Source organism: Protopterus annectens, chromosome 1.part1, assembly GCF_019279795.1.
Source record: "Protopterus annectens isolate FY-2018-M chromosome 1.part1, PAN1.0, whole genome shotgun sequence".
Classification (NCBI taxonomy): Eukaryota; Metazoa; Chordata; order Ceratodontiformes; family Protopteridae; genus Protopterus; species Protopterus annectens.
In genome coordinates, this window is record NC_056726.1 from 1,695,501,444 (window position 1) to 1,695,521,401 (window position 19,958).

General features: G+C 39.7%; 1 protein-coding gene across 1 annotated transcript in view; it reads left to right on the top strand.

Moving 5' to 3' along the window:
• Positions 1-19,958, top strand: part of LOC122816608 (pancreatic secretory granule membrane major glycoprotein GP2-like) — a 262,678-nt gene that overhangs the window by 78,797 nt on the left and 163,923 nt on the right. Inside the window, exon 3 of the mRNA XM_044089515.1 lies at positions 18,065-18,205. Coding sequence (XP_043945450.1) covers positions 18,065-18,205 — 141 coding nt within the window. The remainder of the gene's footprint in view (positions 1-18,064; positions 18,206-19,958) is intronic.

A 19,958-nucleotide genomic window follows, 5' to 3' on the forward strand; every position in this document is an offset into this window, starting at 1 on the left:
AGTGGGTGAGTAGTTGAGGAAGGACAGACACAGACAATACAGACCTATCATTCTGGTGTGTAATTAACTTTTGTATCTGATGTTGCCTTTTCCATCCATTCTCAAACATACTTATTTATTTATTTATTTATTTATTTATTTATTTATTTATTTATTTATTTATTTATTAACTTAGAACTTAGAACAATATAACACAGATATACCAAAGATATGAAATGTTCATACATGGTTAACAAATGGAGAAAAAAAACATTATAATTATATATAAACTTATATCAACCTAAAATCAGCATGTATAGCAGTATGGAAAACAGTCCCCAGCTAATTTTTTGGGGTGGTCTTATGGAAGGATATTTAGGAGTACAGCTGAGCAAAAGGAAGCTATAGACCTGGATTGTATATCCAGTTTATAGTGTGAAAATGAAGGTTGCACCTTTGACCAGGTAGCTGTAGCACAAGTGTCATCAATTGGTACATTAGAAAGAAAAGCTGTTGACAAAGTAACAAAGCAAGTGGAATGACCTTTTAGGATTCAAGGCAATGACAATCCTTTCTTTATAGACTAATGGTATGTGTTGTGACAATCAGCATGAGGGATGACTTTGGATACTACTTTTCCCAATTTAGTGGTATAAAAGGCTATAAATAATTGGTTAAATTTTCTGAATGGTTTTACCCAATAAAAGAAAACATATAACTAATGGTGAATATAGGTTCATAGGTTCATAGGTTCATACTAGGCTATCTGCCGATTTACATTACCTAGCCTAGCCCACTTTGTGTACTACGCCCCTTTAGTATATGGGAACTATACCCATTATTTTGCATCTCCCATCCAGTCAAGATTTCTCTTGAACAAGGCCAGCAGAGTGCAGCTCCTCCTCATATGCATATTACATTCACAGCATAGAAGTCTTTGGGTGGAGATCCTGAATCCCTCCATGATCCTAATATGCTTAGTGTCGTTCGAGTCTCTACGCCCTTGTTTTGTGGCTCTGATCTAGATTTTTGAGGTGAAGCATATTCATCAAATCAATCATTGGATGGTGATGAGGTATAGAGAGCCTGAGACTCCTTGATCTGGATGAGAGAATCCTTCATGATAAGGTGGGCAATGTAGAAGGTCTTCCTAACTACTTTAGCTACATGGGTGTTCCGAATGATGACCTACTATCAACCTGGGTCCAGGTCACTGATAAACTTTCTGCTGTCTCAGTGGATTTGCCTATTTGGTAGTAGGGGGGGGTAACCTTGTTTTCAAGAAGGTATGACTACATTTTTTGGCATTTAACTTTAGGCCATGGCTCTGGCACCAGTTATCCATTTCCTAGCAAATGTAATGTATATTCACCCTTGTTTGAAAAATTTGGAAAGAACTGGAAGATTTCTGGACTGATTAAAAGATGATTCATAAGTAACCTTAGGAAGAAAATAGGGATTTGATTTCAGGGGATACTCTATCCTTGTGATAAATTAGGTAAGAAAAATTTTGAGGACAAGGAATGTAGCTCAGATACTCTCCTATTAGAACTAAGAGCAACCAGGAATAAGGTTTTCAATGATAAAAATGGTAGGTCAACCCAAGCAACAGGTTCAAAGGGGGAATGAGGCAATTTCTGTAGTAAAATAGTAATGTCCAATAAAGGAAATTGGTCTCTAAGTGATGGGTGTAGAATAAAAGTTCACTGAATTAAATCCTTGGATAATCTAAGAGATGCTAGGAGCATGTGATTTTCACTCATATGGAAAGTGGATACCACAGCTAACTGTGGTGGATAACTGGCTTCACAATGGAAAAGATGGCAAGGAAGTCCAACATGTTTGGAAAAGGATAATGTTATTTTCAAATGCCCAAATAGAAAACTTTTCCATTTTTTGTCATCTGTCAACAACTGTGAAATTTTCCTAGTAGAGGGTTTCTGGGAAGAGGACAAAATCTGGACAATTGAAGATGAAAACATGGACTGTCAACCACCATTGGAGTTGGAGAAACCATGTGGTCAGTTTGAAGGAACGAATGCTCGGGTGAGGTGAACCTGATGGATGACAAAGGAGACTGGGTCTATATTTAATGAATGAATGCTTAAAAGGTCAAATACAGTAAGGTATTATCAACACCTTTTAAGTGAATGTTCATTTACACAAACACTCACATACCAGAAAATCATGTATTTGAAACATATTGTTTGGACAACATCATTCCCTTAGTGCCATATGTCACGGGGCCATACAAAAACAAACATAACTTCAATACCTTAATCAAGTGGGGGGGTGCCACCCACTCCCTCTAACTAAATATACTAACTCTGAGATCACTCTACTTTGGGAAAAAGGGCAATTCCTGATAATGGTCTGTGAAGGCTGCCAGCCTAGCCAGATAGAATTGTGTAGATAATTCTATCATTTGTAAATATGAATGTTGAACTACAAGCTTGTTTTTTTAAATGAAAGAATATGCTGTGAAATGTTGAACTTGAAACAATGTAGCAATATTGCCCTCTGTTGTAAAGAAAGCTAAGTCAAGCATTTCATGACTGTCTATGATGTTTGCAATTTGGCTCTGGCCGGGCTAGATGAAGGCTTCCTGCCTATTGTTAATGACCATAATTTAGATGCGGAATGTCCTTTATTGCTCTGGTTTCTGTCTAGGTGTAAAAGAATGTAAATGCAGTTTCTGTGTGGCCTGGGAACCCAGGGAAGTGTGAAATGATGTAATGTTTATGTGAGCTGCAATTTCAATTTAAACAGAGAGAATCAGAAGGCATTAAGCATTTTTGTCTTGACTATCCAACTTATTAGCACTGTCTTGCTCTCAATGTAAGTTATCTTAGGTTTGTGTTTTCTTTTAGAAATAGCTAGAAACTAGAAATATTTGACTAAGTGTTTTTTCTGTGATGTCAGAACTGATTTATTTTAAGTATTTCTGTGTGATTTCTGAACTCTTGACTAGCACTGTGTAGCAAGAAGTATTATCTTGTGTTTTTATTATTTATTATTAAATATTTTAAAACATTTCAACTGTGGATGTTTGTGTAGAGATAATTTAAGCACTTTAGAGTACTTATACACCTTTGGTAAAATTGTACAAAGCCACTCCTATAGCTTTAGCCCTGGGCTATACTACCAATTGGATAATAATAATATTGCACATTAATAATTGGACACCCTTTTAAGGGCCTTTGAGTAGCTGATAATAATTAGCTGGGAGATGGCAGGATTACTACCGTATAGTCTAGGAAATGGGGGCATGGCTGGAGAACCTGTGCCAGTCTTCCCCCGAAGTGTCTGTGTGGTTGTATAAACTCTTCTCAAAGTGTGTGTGTGTCAGCTATTTGGGCAGGGACACCAAGAGCTGGTTGGACAGAGAGGGTGCTGGAGAGTTTAGCTTGCCCAGCTGGCTGATATCTGGACCTTATAGCTGTGTCAGTGGGGAGTCTTATTGGGGACATGGAGAGCAAGGGAGTGACCAGCACGGGACTGACTGTGATCTCTGTGTGCTCTTAAGGGAAATTGCACTTTACTGTGTGTATTTGTTATCCTTTCCTCATATATGCGATGCCCTCTCTAGTGTTAGTGGTGAGGATTGAGGCTCCTTGATTGCTGGGCCAGGGCAAGGACGTCACATAATAATGGGAGGCAATGCTTGGGATATCCTCACATATTAATTGTTTAGCAGCGGTGGGATATCCTCATCACATATTAATTAGTTGGCAAATACTAATTGGTTTGTAGTGTTGTGGGTAGTGAATCTTGTAGCTTGTGTACAGTGAGCTTTGAATATGTTTTTGTAGTCTAAAACAGCCAGGCAGTGAATAAAGAGTTCAGATCACAATTGTTTCCTTTTGTTAGCTTAGTTAGTCCGGATGAGCAGGCAGCATTTCAGCAGAGGAGTATGGAAAGCTGACAAGGAGTTAGCTGGTGGAGATGTGCCAGGCTAGGGGACTGGTGCATGGAAACCTGACTAAGGCAGACCTGATTGCAGCCTTGGTTACAGCTGCATCAGAAAACAGCAACCAGGAGGACAGTCAGACTGGCAGTGGAGATATAATACCCTCAGAGAATGGACAGCTCAACCTTTCTGCAGTTGACTTAAAAATCCAGCTGGAGCTAAAGAGAATTGTGCTGGAGGCCAGGCATGTGAAATTAAAAGCAGCTGAGACACTGAGGTGCCTAGAGAGTAAGGAAAATGAAAAACTGCTGTGCCTAGATGCTGAGGAAAAAGAAAAGCAGAAGCAGCATAAGAAGGATTGCTGACTCTTCACCAGAGTCATAGAGGTAATGAGGAAGGGAGTAACTGGACCCGAGAAGCACAAAAGGTCAGTAAATTTCTTCCGCAGTTTAAAGAGAGGGATCATTTTGATAGTTTAATTTATTTGTTTGAGAGGGTATGTAAACAGTATGAAGTTGACCAAGGGCTCTAGGTACGGTTCCTGACCCCCTTACTCCATGGTAAAGCTGTAACTGTATTATCTAAAATGTCTGACATTGCATGTGTTGATTATACTGCTGTTAAGAAATGTCTTTTAGAACTGTTTAAGCTAACACCTGAAATGTATAGGGAAAAGTTTTGTGAGCATAGATGCAAGGCAGATGAAAGTGTGCGTGAATATGTTGCTGAACTGAACACTTATTTCCATAGGTGGGTGTGTGGATGTCAGGTCATGACTTTTGAAGGGCTGGCAGACCTTTTGGTGAGGGAACAAGCCCTTAGCACTTTGCCTCAGGAGGACATAAGGATCGGGTTAGCTGACAGACAATCTGCTACTTCAGATGAGTGGGGGAAGAAGGGAGACCTATACCTGGCAAGTAGGGCAGCCCTGCAGAGGAAGGGGACCCCCAGTACTGCTCATGGGTCTAAAGGGACCCATGGTGGGCAGCACAGACTGCCCCAACAGAATCTGCCAGGAAGCTACTAGTCCAGGTACACATCCAAGAGCAAGAGTTAAATGTTTTGAATGCAACCAGTGGGGCCATGTGGCATACAGGTGTCCAGGGAGGCAAGTTGGGGAACAAAAGGTGAGAGAGCTAGTAAGTGGGGAAGACAAAATGCCAATAGTAGGTTATCTTCAGACAACAGGGGTACAGAACTACCATCCTGTAGATGTCCTGAGAGGGAAGGATTTGTATGAGGCTATACCATGTGCTTATGCAGTTACACGCGGTCAGGCTAGGAGACAAGCACGTGGGTCTGGTAGCCTGGGGGAGACCCAGTCAGACTGCATACTTGCAGCCAGGACTAGTGAGATGATTACTTCAGGGAGGGAGCTACTCTGTAGCAGTGAAACTGAAGGTGAGCCACAGCTGCTTCTGGGTACTGATGGTCGCTTGGACAGAGTGACTGTGAAGGTAGAGGTGAGTAGTAGTACTCAGGCTGACAGTAAGGCATCACTGTCAAAAGATACCAGACTTCCTGTGGAAGGTGAGCTGGGAAGGGTTGCAAGGAGAGAGTTGAGACAAGCTTAGCTCTCCGACCCTACATTGCAAGGCCGGAGGCAGGTAGCACCAGGTTCTGTGTGGACTACAGGAAATTAAATAGTCACACAGAGTCAGATGCTTACCCCATGTCTAGGACAGAAGAGGCCCTAGAGCAGCTGGGTGGGGATAAGTATCTTACAACCATTTATCTTACCAAGGGTTACTGGCAGGTGCCCTTGATTCCCAGTGCTAGAGAGAAGTCAGCCGTTGTGACTCCTTTTGGCTCGTATGAGTTAACAAAGATGCCCTTTGGGATGAAGAATACCCCAGCAACTTTCTAGAGGCTGGTAGATCGTATCCTAGCAGGAGCAGGAGGGTTTGCCCTTGCTTACTTGGATGATATTGCCATATACAGCCATTCCTGGCCAGAGAACCTTCAGCATGTCAGGAAGGTACTGGGCTGATTACAGAGGGCAGGGTTGACCATTAAGCCAAGCAAATGTCAGGTGGGTATGGCGGCGGTCTCCTACCTAGGACATAGAGTGGGGAGTGGTAAGATAAGGCCAGAACCTGCCAAAGTGGAATCCATTCAGGCATGGCCTGCACCTGTTCTAAAAAGCAGGTGAGGGCATTTTAGGGACAGCAGAGTACTACAGAAAGTCCGTCCCCAGTTATAGTACCATAGCTGCTCCCCTCACAGACCTGACAAGGAAGAACAGGCCAGATAAGGTAGTGTGGAACCCAGCATATGACCAGGCATTCCAGAAGCTTAAAGAAGCTTTGGGAGGACCCCCTGTATTAGCCAGTCCAGATTACAGCAAAGAATTTGTTGTGCAGGTGGATGCTTCAAACCATGGGTTGGGGCTGTACTTAGCCACATTTCTTCGGTGGGGGGAAGAGCACCCAATGGTTTATCTCAGTCATAGGCTCCAACCCAGGGAGGAATGCTATGCAGCTGTAGAAAAGGAATGTCTAGCATGGTGTGGGCATTGCAGAAACTTTGGCCTTATCTGTATGGCAGGAGATTCACTGTTATGACAGATCACAACCCCCTAACATGATTACAGAGAGCCAACCAGCAAAATTCCAATTTGCTAAGATGGAGCCTGGAGTTGCAAGCATATGATATGTCAGTGCAGCACTGCAGTGGGAGTAGCAATAACAATGCAGATGGGCTCTCAAGACAGGGAATGGGGTAGGTATACTCAGATAGACCTAATCCACTCAAGCAGTGTTTCTCAAGGGTCACTTGAAAAACTAGCTTGAGTTCTCTGCGGGGGGGGGGGTGAAGGCTGCCAGCCAAGCCAGATAGAATTGTGCAGATAATTCTATCATTTGTAAATATGAGTGTTGAACTGCAAGTTTGTTTTTTTTTAAATGAAAGAACAACCTGTGAAATGTTGAACTTAAAACAATGTAGCAGCATTGCCCTCTGTTGTAAACAAAGCTAAGTTAAGCATTTCATGACTGTCTTTGATGTTTACAATTCAGCTCTGGCTGGGCTAGATGAAGGCTTCCTGCCTATTGTTGTAAGTCTAAAATTAATGACCAGAATTTACATGTGGAATGTTCTTTATTGCTCTGGTTTCTGCCTATGTGTAAAAGAATGTAAATGCAGGTTCTGTGAGGCCTGGTAACCCAGGGTAGTGTGAAATTATGTAATGTTTAGGAGAGCTACAATTTCAATTTAAACAGAGAGAATCAGAAGGCATTAAGCATTTTTGTCTTGACTATCCAACTCATCAGCACTATCTTGCTCTCAGTGTAAGTTATCTTAGATTTGTGTTTTCTTTTAGAAATAGCTAGAAACTAAAAAGATTAGACTAAGTGTTTTTCTGTGATGTCAGAACTGTACTACTGATTTATTTTAAGTATTTCTGTGTGATCTCTGAACTCTTGACTAGCACTGTTTAGCAAGAAGTATTATTTTGTGTTTTATTATTTATTATTAAATATTTTAAAACTTTTCAACTGTGGCTGTTTTGTGTAGAGATAATTCAAGCTCTTTAGAGTACTTGTACGCCTTTGGTAAAATTGTACAAAACCACTCCTATAGCTTTAGCCCTGGGCTCTACTACCAATTGGATAATAATATTGAGAAAAACAAAATGTGAGCAAACCAACAGAGCTGAATGAAGGCCACGAAACGTTCTTTGTAGATTCTTTATTTAAAAAAAAGGATAAGCTCTTTCACAGAGTTTCGCTTCTTCAGATCCACATAAAAACAACTTAAAACCAACAATTTATACAAAAAGTAAAGCCACATGTCACTAAAAACACCAAATCAAATTCACTTCCTCTTAATTAATGCTGGCTTTAAAGGAATATTAACATTAAGCCCTGGCTCTTTGTGAACTTGCAGTGCTATTATCCACTTAACTTCCAAATTCTCCAGAAAATTATTCACATCACCCCTCCTCATACCAGGGTTAACTAGCTGTAGGACTCTAAAGCAAAAAATATTGTGTCCTGTTTTAACTGTGTGTGCATCCAAAGCATTAGTAGTGACATTGTTCCTGATATTAGTAATTTAAAACAAAACGCCAAGATGAGGGGATTCGAAAGATTTCATTTTTCTTTACAGATGTTTTACGTGGATTTTGTTGCCTTTAAATAAAAGTGAAGTCTTTCAAATCCCCTCATCGGGGCATTTTGTTTTAAATTAATTGTTCCTGATATTGCTAACATGCTGCAAAATCCTTTCTTTAAATTTGTGCATAGTCTTACCTACATAAAAAATAAGACACTGTGTGCAGGTTGCTAAGTAAACAAGACAATTACTTTTGCATGTGGCAAAAAATCTCAGAATAAATTCTCTCTTGGTTTTGGGATGAATAAATACTTGTTCTCTTACTATAAAGGTACAGGCTTTACATTTGCCACAGGAAAAAGTTCTAAAGCCATGTGGAGAATCAGTCACTGCAGCTCTAGGGCCATAGCATAACGTTCTCTTCAAACATTTATTATTCCTAAAAATAAAGCCAGGATGGCAGCCAACTAATTTGTTTACAATTTCAGCGCTTAATAAAATGGGAACATTCTTTTTGAAACTATCACAAAATTCAAAACATTGCTGGAATATGCAAAAAGCATCTTATGACATCATCATTATTCATAAATCTGTATTTTCCCAAACATTGCAAAAGGACAATCTTTGAGGCTTTCATGCCTCAATACTGATGACAAGGGTATGACTGAATCCATCAATAATTTCTTATATGACCTTTTGGATAGGGGATATATGGATAAGGTTACTGCCAATGTTTGTAAAGAGATACAAGTACAGAGGGATAATAAAGGAGCCCCCTATTTTTCCAGTAAATACAGGAACAGCAATAGTAGACATCGTAAGAATAATTTGAGTCATGGGCATCCTAAGATGCTTTTTAGATGAGACCAGAGGAAAGTTAACCACACTTGTAGAGGGTAATACGGGGATATGAGGATGACTGTGATCTTCATCACAAATACTTTCTGTAGAAACATTGTAATTAGGGCTGTCAGAGGAAAGGTATAAAGGAGTCCCAGGGGCCAAGGACGTGTTAGAGCATCTCTGGCTGACTCTTTTAAAATTAGAGTGAAAAAAATAAGATACATTTGGTGTTGTGGGAGAGGTGAAGAGATCACAGCAAGGTCAGCCCCAACAGCTGAAAATCTACTCTGTTACTAATGGATTGAGGCACCACTCATGAGAGTGCAGTATAGATCTGCTCAACCTGACCCCAAGGTTATTGAATTTCCCCAGGTTGTGCATTGCTGTCAGAAAGGGACTAGAAAATATCATCCTTTGCCATGGTCTCAAGACCTCTCACTCAATGGGTAAGATCTGGTGACTCCCTATTTGTGAATGTACTAAACAACTGCTATATCTCTAACCCTGAATAGCCTGCAATGCTATCAGAACTGTTATAATCTCCAATATATTAATGTCAAGACAGGCCTCTGTTTGGAATCATGTGCCTTGGACTGTCTTTCCCAGATAATACATTGGAAATGACTAGCTCCTAGATTGAACCAAAGGTACTTCCAAGAGAATCTGTTCATTTTAATGTAGTAGTATGCATCCTGAAGATCAAGAAAGTATATCCAGTCATTTTCCTCAGTAATGGAAGAATGGACTGAACCATGACCATCCGGAATTGTGTTTACTTCACAAACTTATTCAAATGACTTAAGTCCAGAATTGGCCTCATGTCCTTGTTTTTGTTTGACATTAGAAAGAATCTTGAGTAAATTCTAGATCCTGTCTGGTCTAGAGGGACCTCTTGGATGACTCAATTTCTTAAAAGCTTCCTTATTTCTGAAGCATCTTCTTCCCTTTGTTATGGTGGAAAATTGTGAATTCTTTTTAGGCATGGATGAATGGTATAAAAGGGAATGCCATAGCTTCTGATAAGGATCCTTTGTACCTATTTGACTTGAATGGTGTGGAGCCAGTTTGCTTGGTACAGGGATAAGCATCACTGACTTTCTCCAGAGTGTGGCACCTGTTGCTAGTGCTGGAAAGGCTTCCCAATAAAAGGACCTCTGAAGACCTGGTTTTGTGGGCCACCTCTGCACCTTGGGAACAACCATTATATGTCCCCCTCCCCCTGCCTTGGGGAGCTTTTTATGCAGACGTATCAGATGTAAAGCTCTGGAATTTATTAAACCAATTTCTCTTTCCTCCCTTCTTGTTTCAGGAGAAAGTTATTTGAGGGGTAAAGAATTTGATCCCTACAGCAGATAGGGATTTACTATTCTTATACCAAAATGGGTTGATCTGTCATACTGGGCATTGATGAAGGATGGCTGGAAAAATTCCACAAGTCACATAACCATTTTCAGGCATCTCTTTTTATGGAAATACCTGTGATGGCCGCTCTAGATGCACCCTCTGTGGCATAAGAGATAAGGCACATGAAGCATTGGATAATGACTGTAGAATAGCCAAGTGTGAGTCAATACATTTTTTAATGCACAGAAAAGGTCAATGGGAGAGATTTGGCAATTTCCTTTGTCAAATCCCTCTGGAAATGAGTAAAATGTGCCAAGTAATTAAGCGATGGCACCAAAAAAGTAAATGAGGCATAAACACACTTCCCAAATCTGATCAATACACAGAATTCCTTGTTTGGTGGATAGACAGAGGAACTTTTATCTACACCACTACCAGGGAATCTACCATTAGTCCTTTGTTCCCATGCCAATGGTGTTTGGAAGCAACCAGAAATTTGTCAATTTCTGGGGGGAATAGGCTCGGCTGTGACCAGCTTCTCCATGCCTGGAAAGAGATCAGATGTAGCATCTTCTTAGCTCAAGGAACTACCCAATAAGTAGATGACCAGAACCAAAAGCCTCAAGGAAAAACTCTCTCTTCCAGAAAAGGCACTTGGGAAGATTAACCCCTTTTCTGTGTGAGAAGTTTCAGAATCTCTCCAAATAAGACATCCTCAAGGGGAGATCCAGGAGTACCTTTTCCCTCACCAAAGTCAGTGTTGATAGGAGGGCATTCCTCTGGGGTATCCAAGTGCCTCCTTTTGCACTTTTGCACTTGTGCTTTCTGTGTACCTCTTCTAATGGTTTGTTCAGGAGAAGACTTAGAAGCTGGCATAGTCTCTGCCAGGAAAACTGATTCAAGCCTCCTGGATTCTGTCTGTCCTGACAGGGCAAGAACAGTCAGCGCTGGACCCTGGAAAATCATATGGGAGGGGGTTAAGTCCAATTGCAAGGGGGTATACTTATCTTTATGTTGAGAGAGCACTGTCTCAAAAGCCTCAAATGCTGAACTTGACACAGATTCAGGGATCTGAAACTCCTGAAGGTGGCTTAACCCTAAATGCCATTCTGCTGGGATCTGAGGCTGACATCAGACCTGAACTATTAAGCACCAAAGTTCCCATAGGAATTAAAGGATTTGAAGCCCTTGGATCTGATCCTACCAGAGTCAATGTCAACAATTTGGCTCTGAGGCTCTGATGGATCCAACGAGGCCAGAACCAACTTCCTCAGAGAACTTAGCAGTGTTGAGGAAGTATGGAGTCTCAGTTCAGATGCAGAGCTGCACTGGGTTAGGGTTGGATCCAAGGACTTCAGTCCAAAAGGTCAGATGGGAGAAGGGTCAATTAAAGAGTAAAAGGAAGAAATAGCTCCTCCAGCTCCAACAACAGCTGGACACAACTGGATTTGAGGCCGAATAAATCTCATCATCCTGTCCACATCAGTTTCAGTGAGGCTCCAAGTAGATGTAGCTGACCTAAGAGAACATATAATGGAGGGTGGTCTAGAGTGATAATGAGGCCTGTCCTGTAAAACTGAAGACTGGAGCCTAGAGGAGATAGGATCAATTGAGCCCCTAGGAGTCATATGGTAGCCAATGATTATAGTATCCGCAAAGAGCATTGGCTCCAAAGATTTGGAAATTTTAGCTGCTGGAACCAACAAATGTGCAGGATCTGGTGATCTTTTCTTAGTGGGATTTTGAATTTTCCTTTTCCTTGTCTGAATCCTTTTGTTTCTCTTTCAGTTTGTCGAACACCTTTTTTAGATGAAGATGGAGAGAATGAAAAGAAGCAGCAGCAGCAGCTTCCCCTAATCCAGAAGGACTTTTTTTCTCCTGTAGAAGGCTAACGAATCCCCTTCAAAATAGGTTTACTTAATTTTTCATTTATTGATCATTGATCATAAGCCTTGCAAATGGACCAGAGAATGCCCAGATGTGAAGGTCCCAAGCAGGTATACACACTTTCTATGTGTGCCCAAATTCTGAAGCTTGTTTGAGCAACCTATGCATTTGTTTTAAATCCTGAAGGCCTATCTGCTATCATAATGGACAAGAAAGAGATAAAGATATTTACAAAAAAGTACCCTTTTAAAATAGAGAAATTTAAGAAATTACTCTAAAGAAAACTCTTCCTTTTTTGTTCAGGAGCAAGAAGCAAGAACAGAGAAAGAAGAAAAACATGAAGAGGAGAAGGGACAATATGTACAAAGTGCTAGTAGAGGAGAAGTATATATTGTGCAAATAAGGGAACCAACCTCAAATAGAGAAAATAATATCTTTTAAAGAAAATTTGCTAACTTCTTTACAGAGCACTAAGATCTATCAGTCACTTATGGCAGCAAATGAGGTCTGAGAAAGTTTGCTCTCTACACTGGTATTATGGTTAGGGTGAGGTGCCTAATCACCAGGTCCAAAGGTTAAAAGCAGCCAAAGTCAGATCCAAGGTCATATCTAAGACCTATATGTTGAGGAATGAATGGAATAGAGAGGATCAGATGCACAGTTTGCTTTGTGTTGAAGAATTCTTCAAGTTCATCTCTGAAGGTGTGGAAGGGGATTGTAGTTCCTTTAGGCTGGGGTGGTGGATTCCCATGGTTTAAGAGCAAGCATGAATAAATAATCTTTAGAGCACTGTAGCTTGGTATGTGGGGATTGGAAGTAGGTTGTTTATGAGAAGTGCCTGAGGTTGTACTGTGTGTGTGTTTGGTATAAAGTTTGGCAGTTAGTGGTGGGAATGAATTAGGTTGGGAAGTCTGAGGATATTACAGCCTATTGGCAGGTCTATTCCATGCTGCAGTGAGAGACATTTGTCTCTTCTGAGGGTGAGACAGTGATGCTCGTGAGACAATGAGTTGGTGATAAAGCAACATATTTTGTTTTTAATAGTCTGTAGGGTAGAGGAATTATTCTTAGAGGCTGTAGCTATTATGTGTAGTCAATATTCAAGTTGGGACAAAAGGACTCCTTTGCCTATAGCTGCCCTGGCTGGGATGTATAGGTGGGGTTAGGCAAGAAAAGAATAGAGTTAATGTTTGCTCTTGATTTCTCAATATAATTCTGGAATTTTAGTGACTGCTCAAGCCACAATCCAAGCTACTTGAAGGAGCTGGTTATTTCTATAGGTGTGCTACCAGACATAGTGATATTGCTTGACTTGGGTTATTTTTTTAATTTTTGGGTCGTACCAAACAGCATGAATTTTGCTTTTGTGGGGCTAAAGTTTAGTTTGTGTTTAAAGAACCAGGAATTGAAGGAGTCAATGTATTTTTTTTGCAGTTATGTTCAATTACAGAATGGTTGTGGCTGGTTCAAAGATTACTATGTCATCTTTGTGGAGGATAAATTACAGAGTAGGAAGGTCATAAATGGACTTATTACTGAAAACAGAAAAGAGGAAAATTGCTAGAGCATAACCTTGGGAGTCTCCCATCGAATTAGGTGTGGACAGGGAGAAGGAAAAGTGTAATTTAACTTTGAAGCCTTAGAACCAGGTGATGGATGTGGTACTAATGCTAATGTTCTGAAGTGAAGAAGCATCTATAACATTTGTGCAGAAATTGAATCTCCTGTTGAGTATATTTATCACAAGTGTGCACTCTGTTTAGATGACAGTATTCATCATAGAAGTCAAATGGAGTATAACTTTCCATGCATCTACTCATTTACAACTCAAAGAATTGAAGCTGAGCTAAGACAGGAAAACAGACAATTGACAAACTGTGAGGCAAGTGGTTTACTATCAAAACCTGAAAATACATTTGTGAGAGTGATTACTTACCTGAATTAAAACATTGTAAAATCCAAATGCCGACTGCTCACAATACCGAATACGGTAATTTCAGAAAGTCGACAATGTCAACATTACCCAACCTACCTAAACTTCCAGTTATGTCCTAATAAGGTTTTGCAGAGGGGTGAGCCCCCTGCACCAAACTCTGAGATCACACTAAAGTGAAGGGAAAGGGTACATTTCCCAATGACCACTGTAGTGTGATCTCCATTCAAAACAACAACTCCAGAACAACTTTTTAACAAACAAATTTTTCAAGTTCAATAACAATATTTTTTAGCAAAAGAGTGTAGTGGTAATGGGAGCTCAAGTAGCTCCAGTGTTTGCTAACTTAGTTTTATGTTGGTAGGAGCAAGAATTTTTAATGGAAATTCCCAATTTTAAATATGTTTGTTTTTATAAAAGATATATAGATGATTTGTTTTTTTGACTGGGAAGGTAATAAAGTTCCATTTTATGAGTTATTAGAACAGATTAACACGAGTATGTCATGGTTAACGTTTGTTATAAGCAATGTGGCAACTTCTGTTCATTTTCTGGATGTGGAAATTACTATGGAAGCTTGTGATAAAAAGTTTTTCAGCAACTTTTTAGAAGGGAGATGTTCATTAACAATTATCTTCATTATGATAGTTTTCATCCATCATTTATGAAACTCGGTGTATTTAGAGGACAAATAATTAGACTAAGTCAACTTATTAGTGATGATGAAACTTTTTCCAAAGAAGTGAATACAGTAATTAGGTTGTTTCACGAAAGAGTATCTCCTTTAGAGAAGCTTTCTCTAATTTCCAATAATGTTGTAGAAGAAAGATACAAGAAGTTTCCCTCAATTTTGGAAGCAAGATTTTGTCCTAGAAAATTAGGACTGGCAGAAGAAAGTGATGGTAACAAGTAGTTTAGTTTAGAGAAAGGGTAAATTTCCCAATCTCCACTGTAGTGCAATCTCCATTCAAAATGATGGCTCAACAACAGTGAATGCTAGTGTGCATTCGCTATTGCGGATTCAAACATTTACAAATCGATGTTACAAAACCTTGGAATACTGACATTCGATCTTCCAAGGCTCATGTAACTGTTTTTTGAGATAGTGATGGTAAACAAAGGCAAGTACTGTCATTCCTGAGAAGGTTATTCATTTGTCTCACAGAGAGGCTGCAAGCAAGGGTTTATTGAGAAAATACACTTTGAGATGAGAAATCTAATGTTAGCAGAAGCCTTTCTTAAGACAGTGGCAGGTGTGCACAAAACAGGGGAATAATAGAAACAAGATAAGATATGAACAGATACCTAGAAGGCAGGCCATTGCAGTAAAATATGTATGGCTTATGACTAAGAATCTTGCATAGCTAAATCTCTGAACCTATGTGACAGAGAACTGAAGTCAAATTAAAACTGGTGCAACTGTGAGAATAACAGTAGGGGTTTTCATATGTGTGGAAGTGCAGATCTGTTAAGAAGTTGTATATTTCCTCCAGTGTTTTCTTATTAGAAGATATACGTCAAGGCAATTCCTCATGGATAAGAATTCTTTGTTTGGCTTCCCCTTGACCATGAAAGAATTTGTCTGTGGAAAAAAGAACTGATATGGTGGCGATGGAAGGTTAAAATGGTATTAATTCCTTCAGGCAGTTTAACCAAGGGGGTAGCTCTGATGACATCTAATAACCTAAGTAGCTAGAGTGCTGTACAAAAGGGATACCTGATGAAACAGTAGTGTTAGAAATGGATGAAGTAAACAGATAGGCATTAGTAAAAAATATAGCTTTCTTTCTTGATGTAGCAAATAATGTAATGTTTTTTCTTTGAAGTTGATAGTTCATAGATGATAGTTCATAGTTATGTGCTAGTTCATAGTTCTTAGTTCATCATTATATGATAGGCTAATGACCACCAGGGTCTTTATAAACCTATCTGCGCAATCCAACCCAATTGTGTCCCTATATATCACAAACATTTATTAGGAGGGGGTATGTTACTTAGGAAGCTCTTAGAGGTTATGTGGGGGATATGCTAGTTTGGGGATTTGTGTCAACCTTTGCCTCTGTCTATCACAGACATGAGGACCAGATCTGAGGTGAATTTCCAATTTACCATCCAGTGTTCAAGGTTATATAGGGTTAAATAGGGTTAGGTATGGGCTCTGCTACATATGCATGAGTAACTTGTTCCAGAGCAGGAGATCCTCTGAGACACACATCTGTCCTACCAGCATGTTTTATTTATGTCACAAGCAACATTTAAATCCTTAGATCTAGTGCTTCTGATGCTGTTAATTTTTTGGATATGCAAAAGGTCCATCAGAACTGAATCTGAGGATGCCTTGTATGTCAGGCATAGATTGCTTCTCAGTAATCCATAGGAGATGAGAGTATAGACAGGGTTTCACAGTGATGCATACAGGACAATGTATTTATACCCTGGAATCTCCTGGTAAGGCTCTGTTGTGAATGTTCCAACTGTTGCATATGTCTGGTCACAGCTATATGTCAGAGGGGCATTATACTCAATGATAGATCTGATAAGGACTGAGTAAACTGTCACTATGATGTTCTTGGACTTGGATATTATGCCCTTATTATCAGCTGGGCAACATAGTATGATTTTCTTACGGTTTACCTTTATAACAGTGAAACACAGTGGTGCGATTGCTCATATGAGCGAAAAGGAACCACGAAACTGAAAACAGTGACAATTTTAAATGTTTGAAAATCAGCAAATCGAAAAGCAGATTCGCTGATTTTCGAACATAAATGTCGACAAAAAATTTTATAAAGTGTAAAGCAGGGGGGGAAGCCCCTCAGCACCACCCATGTGGGTGCTGTACCCCCACACCCCCCACTTTAATATTCTAACTCCAAGATCGCACTACAGTGGGGAAAGGGTTCATTTTCCGATCCCCATTATAGTGCAATCCTCCCCAAGTTGTCGAATGTGCAATGAGCGAATGTCACTGTGCAATCACTCATTGCACATTTGAACCTTTTTCCATTCGGCATGTGCAAACTTTGCAAACTGCCTTTAGGACAATTGCTGTTCGCCCTTGTGCAATACACACTTATGGAGGTCAACCTTTTCTTACTACCTTGGCCACATGATGGTCAAAAGCTAGATTATTGTCTACATATGTTCCCAGATCACTGACTACTAGGTTAACTCTTAGGGATGTCTTATCGATGGAGTAATTAGCCTGGGTGGCAGTTTTCCCAAAAGGCACTATAATTAATTTCTTGACTTTGAATTTTAGTCTGTGATTTTGGCACTAGTCATTTGTCTGTGTTAGATCCCTTGCAGCAGCAACTATTTCTATAATTACTTCACTAACTATTTTCAGGGAATGATTGTAAATCCTAGACCATAAAGCTATCCATAAGCTGAAAATCAATAGACTGCATTGCTAATACTTTATTAATATTCTTATTGTTAATTATAGTCAGGCGTTCTAGTATCCTAATATAGTGAGCTTTCTGTTTTAAACACTAAGAATCTTCTACATGTTTATACTGCAATATAAAATAATATTCTTCAAAAGAAAAAAACGTAAGCATACAAAGGTCTTCTATTTTGTAAAGCTTTTCATTATCATCTTCTATTCTTTGATGTTGCCTAATAGGTTCCACGTCATAATGAACAATGGCAGGCTTCTCATTACTGTCATTGCTAATCCTGCAAACAGAATCTGAATCAACACTAGTTATTTTTTGTTAAGTAAAAGAACATTAGATGGATTTAATTTCAAGTTAAAATTTAAGATTAAGCATCTCAACTCCTTGCTCAGATGTGGTAATAAAATAAAGAACAACTACTTTAAAAAAGGGTCTGTATTATATGAACAAAAGCCATAATATCGAACTCTGAAGAGCGAAAATGCCGGACCTTGAAGTGCTTCTTGTGAGATTGCAGTACAGAGAAGGTTGAAATATTTGCCCTTTCCTCACAGTACTGCGATCTTGGAGTTGGTATATATATTTAGTGGGGGGAGTTCAAAGTTTGGCATTTGCGCACTTTAGAGGATTTGATATTATGAACTTTCATTCATATAATATAGAAATTAAAAAAGTAATTCTTAAGTTTGACTTGTATCTTTTTTATTTCAGCATCTTCACAATGTGATCCTCCATGTTTGCCTGATGAAGTGTGTCAACCTTTCTTCGACATATATGATCAGACCGCTAGTCCTGCTGTGACCATTTCTGGCTATGAATGTAACTGCAACTCAACACTGTATGACTATCCAGGTATGGTTACCAACTAATCAGCCTATATCAACACATTTTCTGGTGTTGTCAATGGAAACTACATCATAGTTACCATAACCAAATATGAATGGAGCACTCTCAAGAGGTAGCTAAAATTAACTGTATAGCAATTGGTTAATATCAGTTTCTTACTCCAAAATATCATAAATACCTAGTTTTAATGATTATGTCCTCTGATCATTCCCTTTTTGCCAAGAACATCTTTGTTATGCACACAACTTTATTGCTGAAAATGAAGCATTTTAATACTTTGATGAAGGAACTATTCGTAGATGAAATTATATTTCCTGTTACTTTCTTACTAATAATATGCTGCAATGATTCATATGAAATAGAATATATCACATCATTGCTGTTTTAAGAATAATTATATACCTTCTTCAAAGTAATACTATTGTGCACTATCTGCCTGCATTCACGTAAAACATAATAATGCCCTCTTCCTCGGTTTGACAATAGAGAGTTCATTATGTGCATTCCTTCTGAGTTTCACATTATAGTGCAAGTCTGTATTTATTCCTTCTCTGCTTGTATCCTTTGTAACATAAATCACATCTTGAACTAATCAGATCAGCATTGATTAATCAAAGTTATGCGAGAAATGCGCTTACATAGTCAAACTGGAAGCAAAGCTCTCTCCAGCCAAGATTGTGCTAGACAGTCAAGAGGAGAAGGTTAACACATGCACTACACCTCAAGCAACTCATAGCCCCTCAAAACCCACACCATCAACACCCACACATAGCAACACTAAACCCACATATGCAGAGGCCCTTAACATTAACCTGCCCAAGCAACAAGGACCTCTGAAGCTGAAACGCAAACAAACACCAGTCACAACCAAAGTGACACATAGCTCACAACACCAGTGTGCCACCCAACAACAGCCCCAAGGCAAGACAATGTACCCAACACTTTAGTCATAGGTGACTCTATAGTCAGGCACACTGATGTCCCACTCACCAGGCTGGACAAGGAGAAAATTGCAGTCAGCTGCCTGTCAGGTGCCAGGAACCGCCACATAACATATGCACTCAAGTCACTCCATAAAAAGTACAAATACGACTCTGTCGTTGTCCATGCTGGATTGAATGGCTTGAGAAATACCTCCCTGGACTACATGAAAAGAGACATGGAAGAGCTCTTGGATCATGTGGCTCAGGCAGGTATGACCCTAGCCTTGTGTAGCATCCTGCCTTCACCCAGAATGATACCACAGTATAAGGACAAAATGATTGACTTCAACAATTGGCTAAGCTTCTGCTGTCATTCAAAGGGGATCCAGTATCTGTCTGCCTGGGAAGACATAATCGACAAACCACGATGCTTTGCCAGGGATGGTCTGCACCTGTCAACCCTGGGATTCAGATTACTGGCTAAAGCTCTTGCCATCCCTATAGTGCCTTTTTTAGGCAAGGTTCAAAGGATAAAACCACCACCGTAACAGATACAAGCATGCAAAATCTGAAGGTAATGCTACTCAATGCTAGAAGTCTAAACCTCAAAATAGATTCATACATTAGTACTAGGCTAACTGTCTTCAGGGGCCATTTTAAGCCTAGCTAATTGCACCATGTGAGAATCAAACCCTGCACCTTGTGTTTCTAAGGTAAGCACCTTAACCATTACACCAACCTCCCACCCTAAACCAACCTCCCAAAATGCACTCTCGAGGCACTCCTAAAAATGGAGAACATCGATATCTGTGCAGTAAATGAGACCTGGTTCAAGT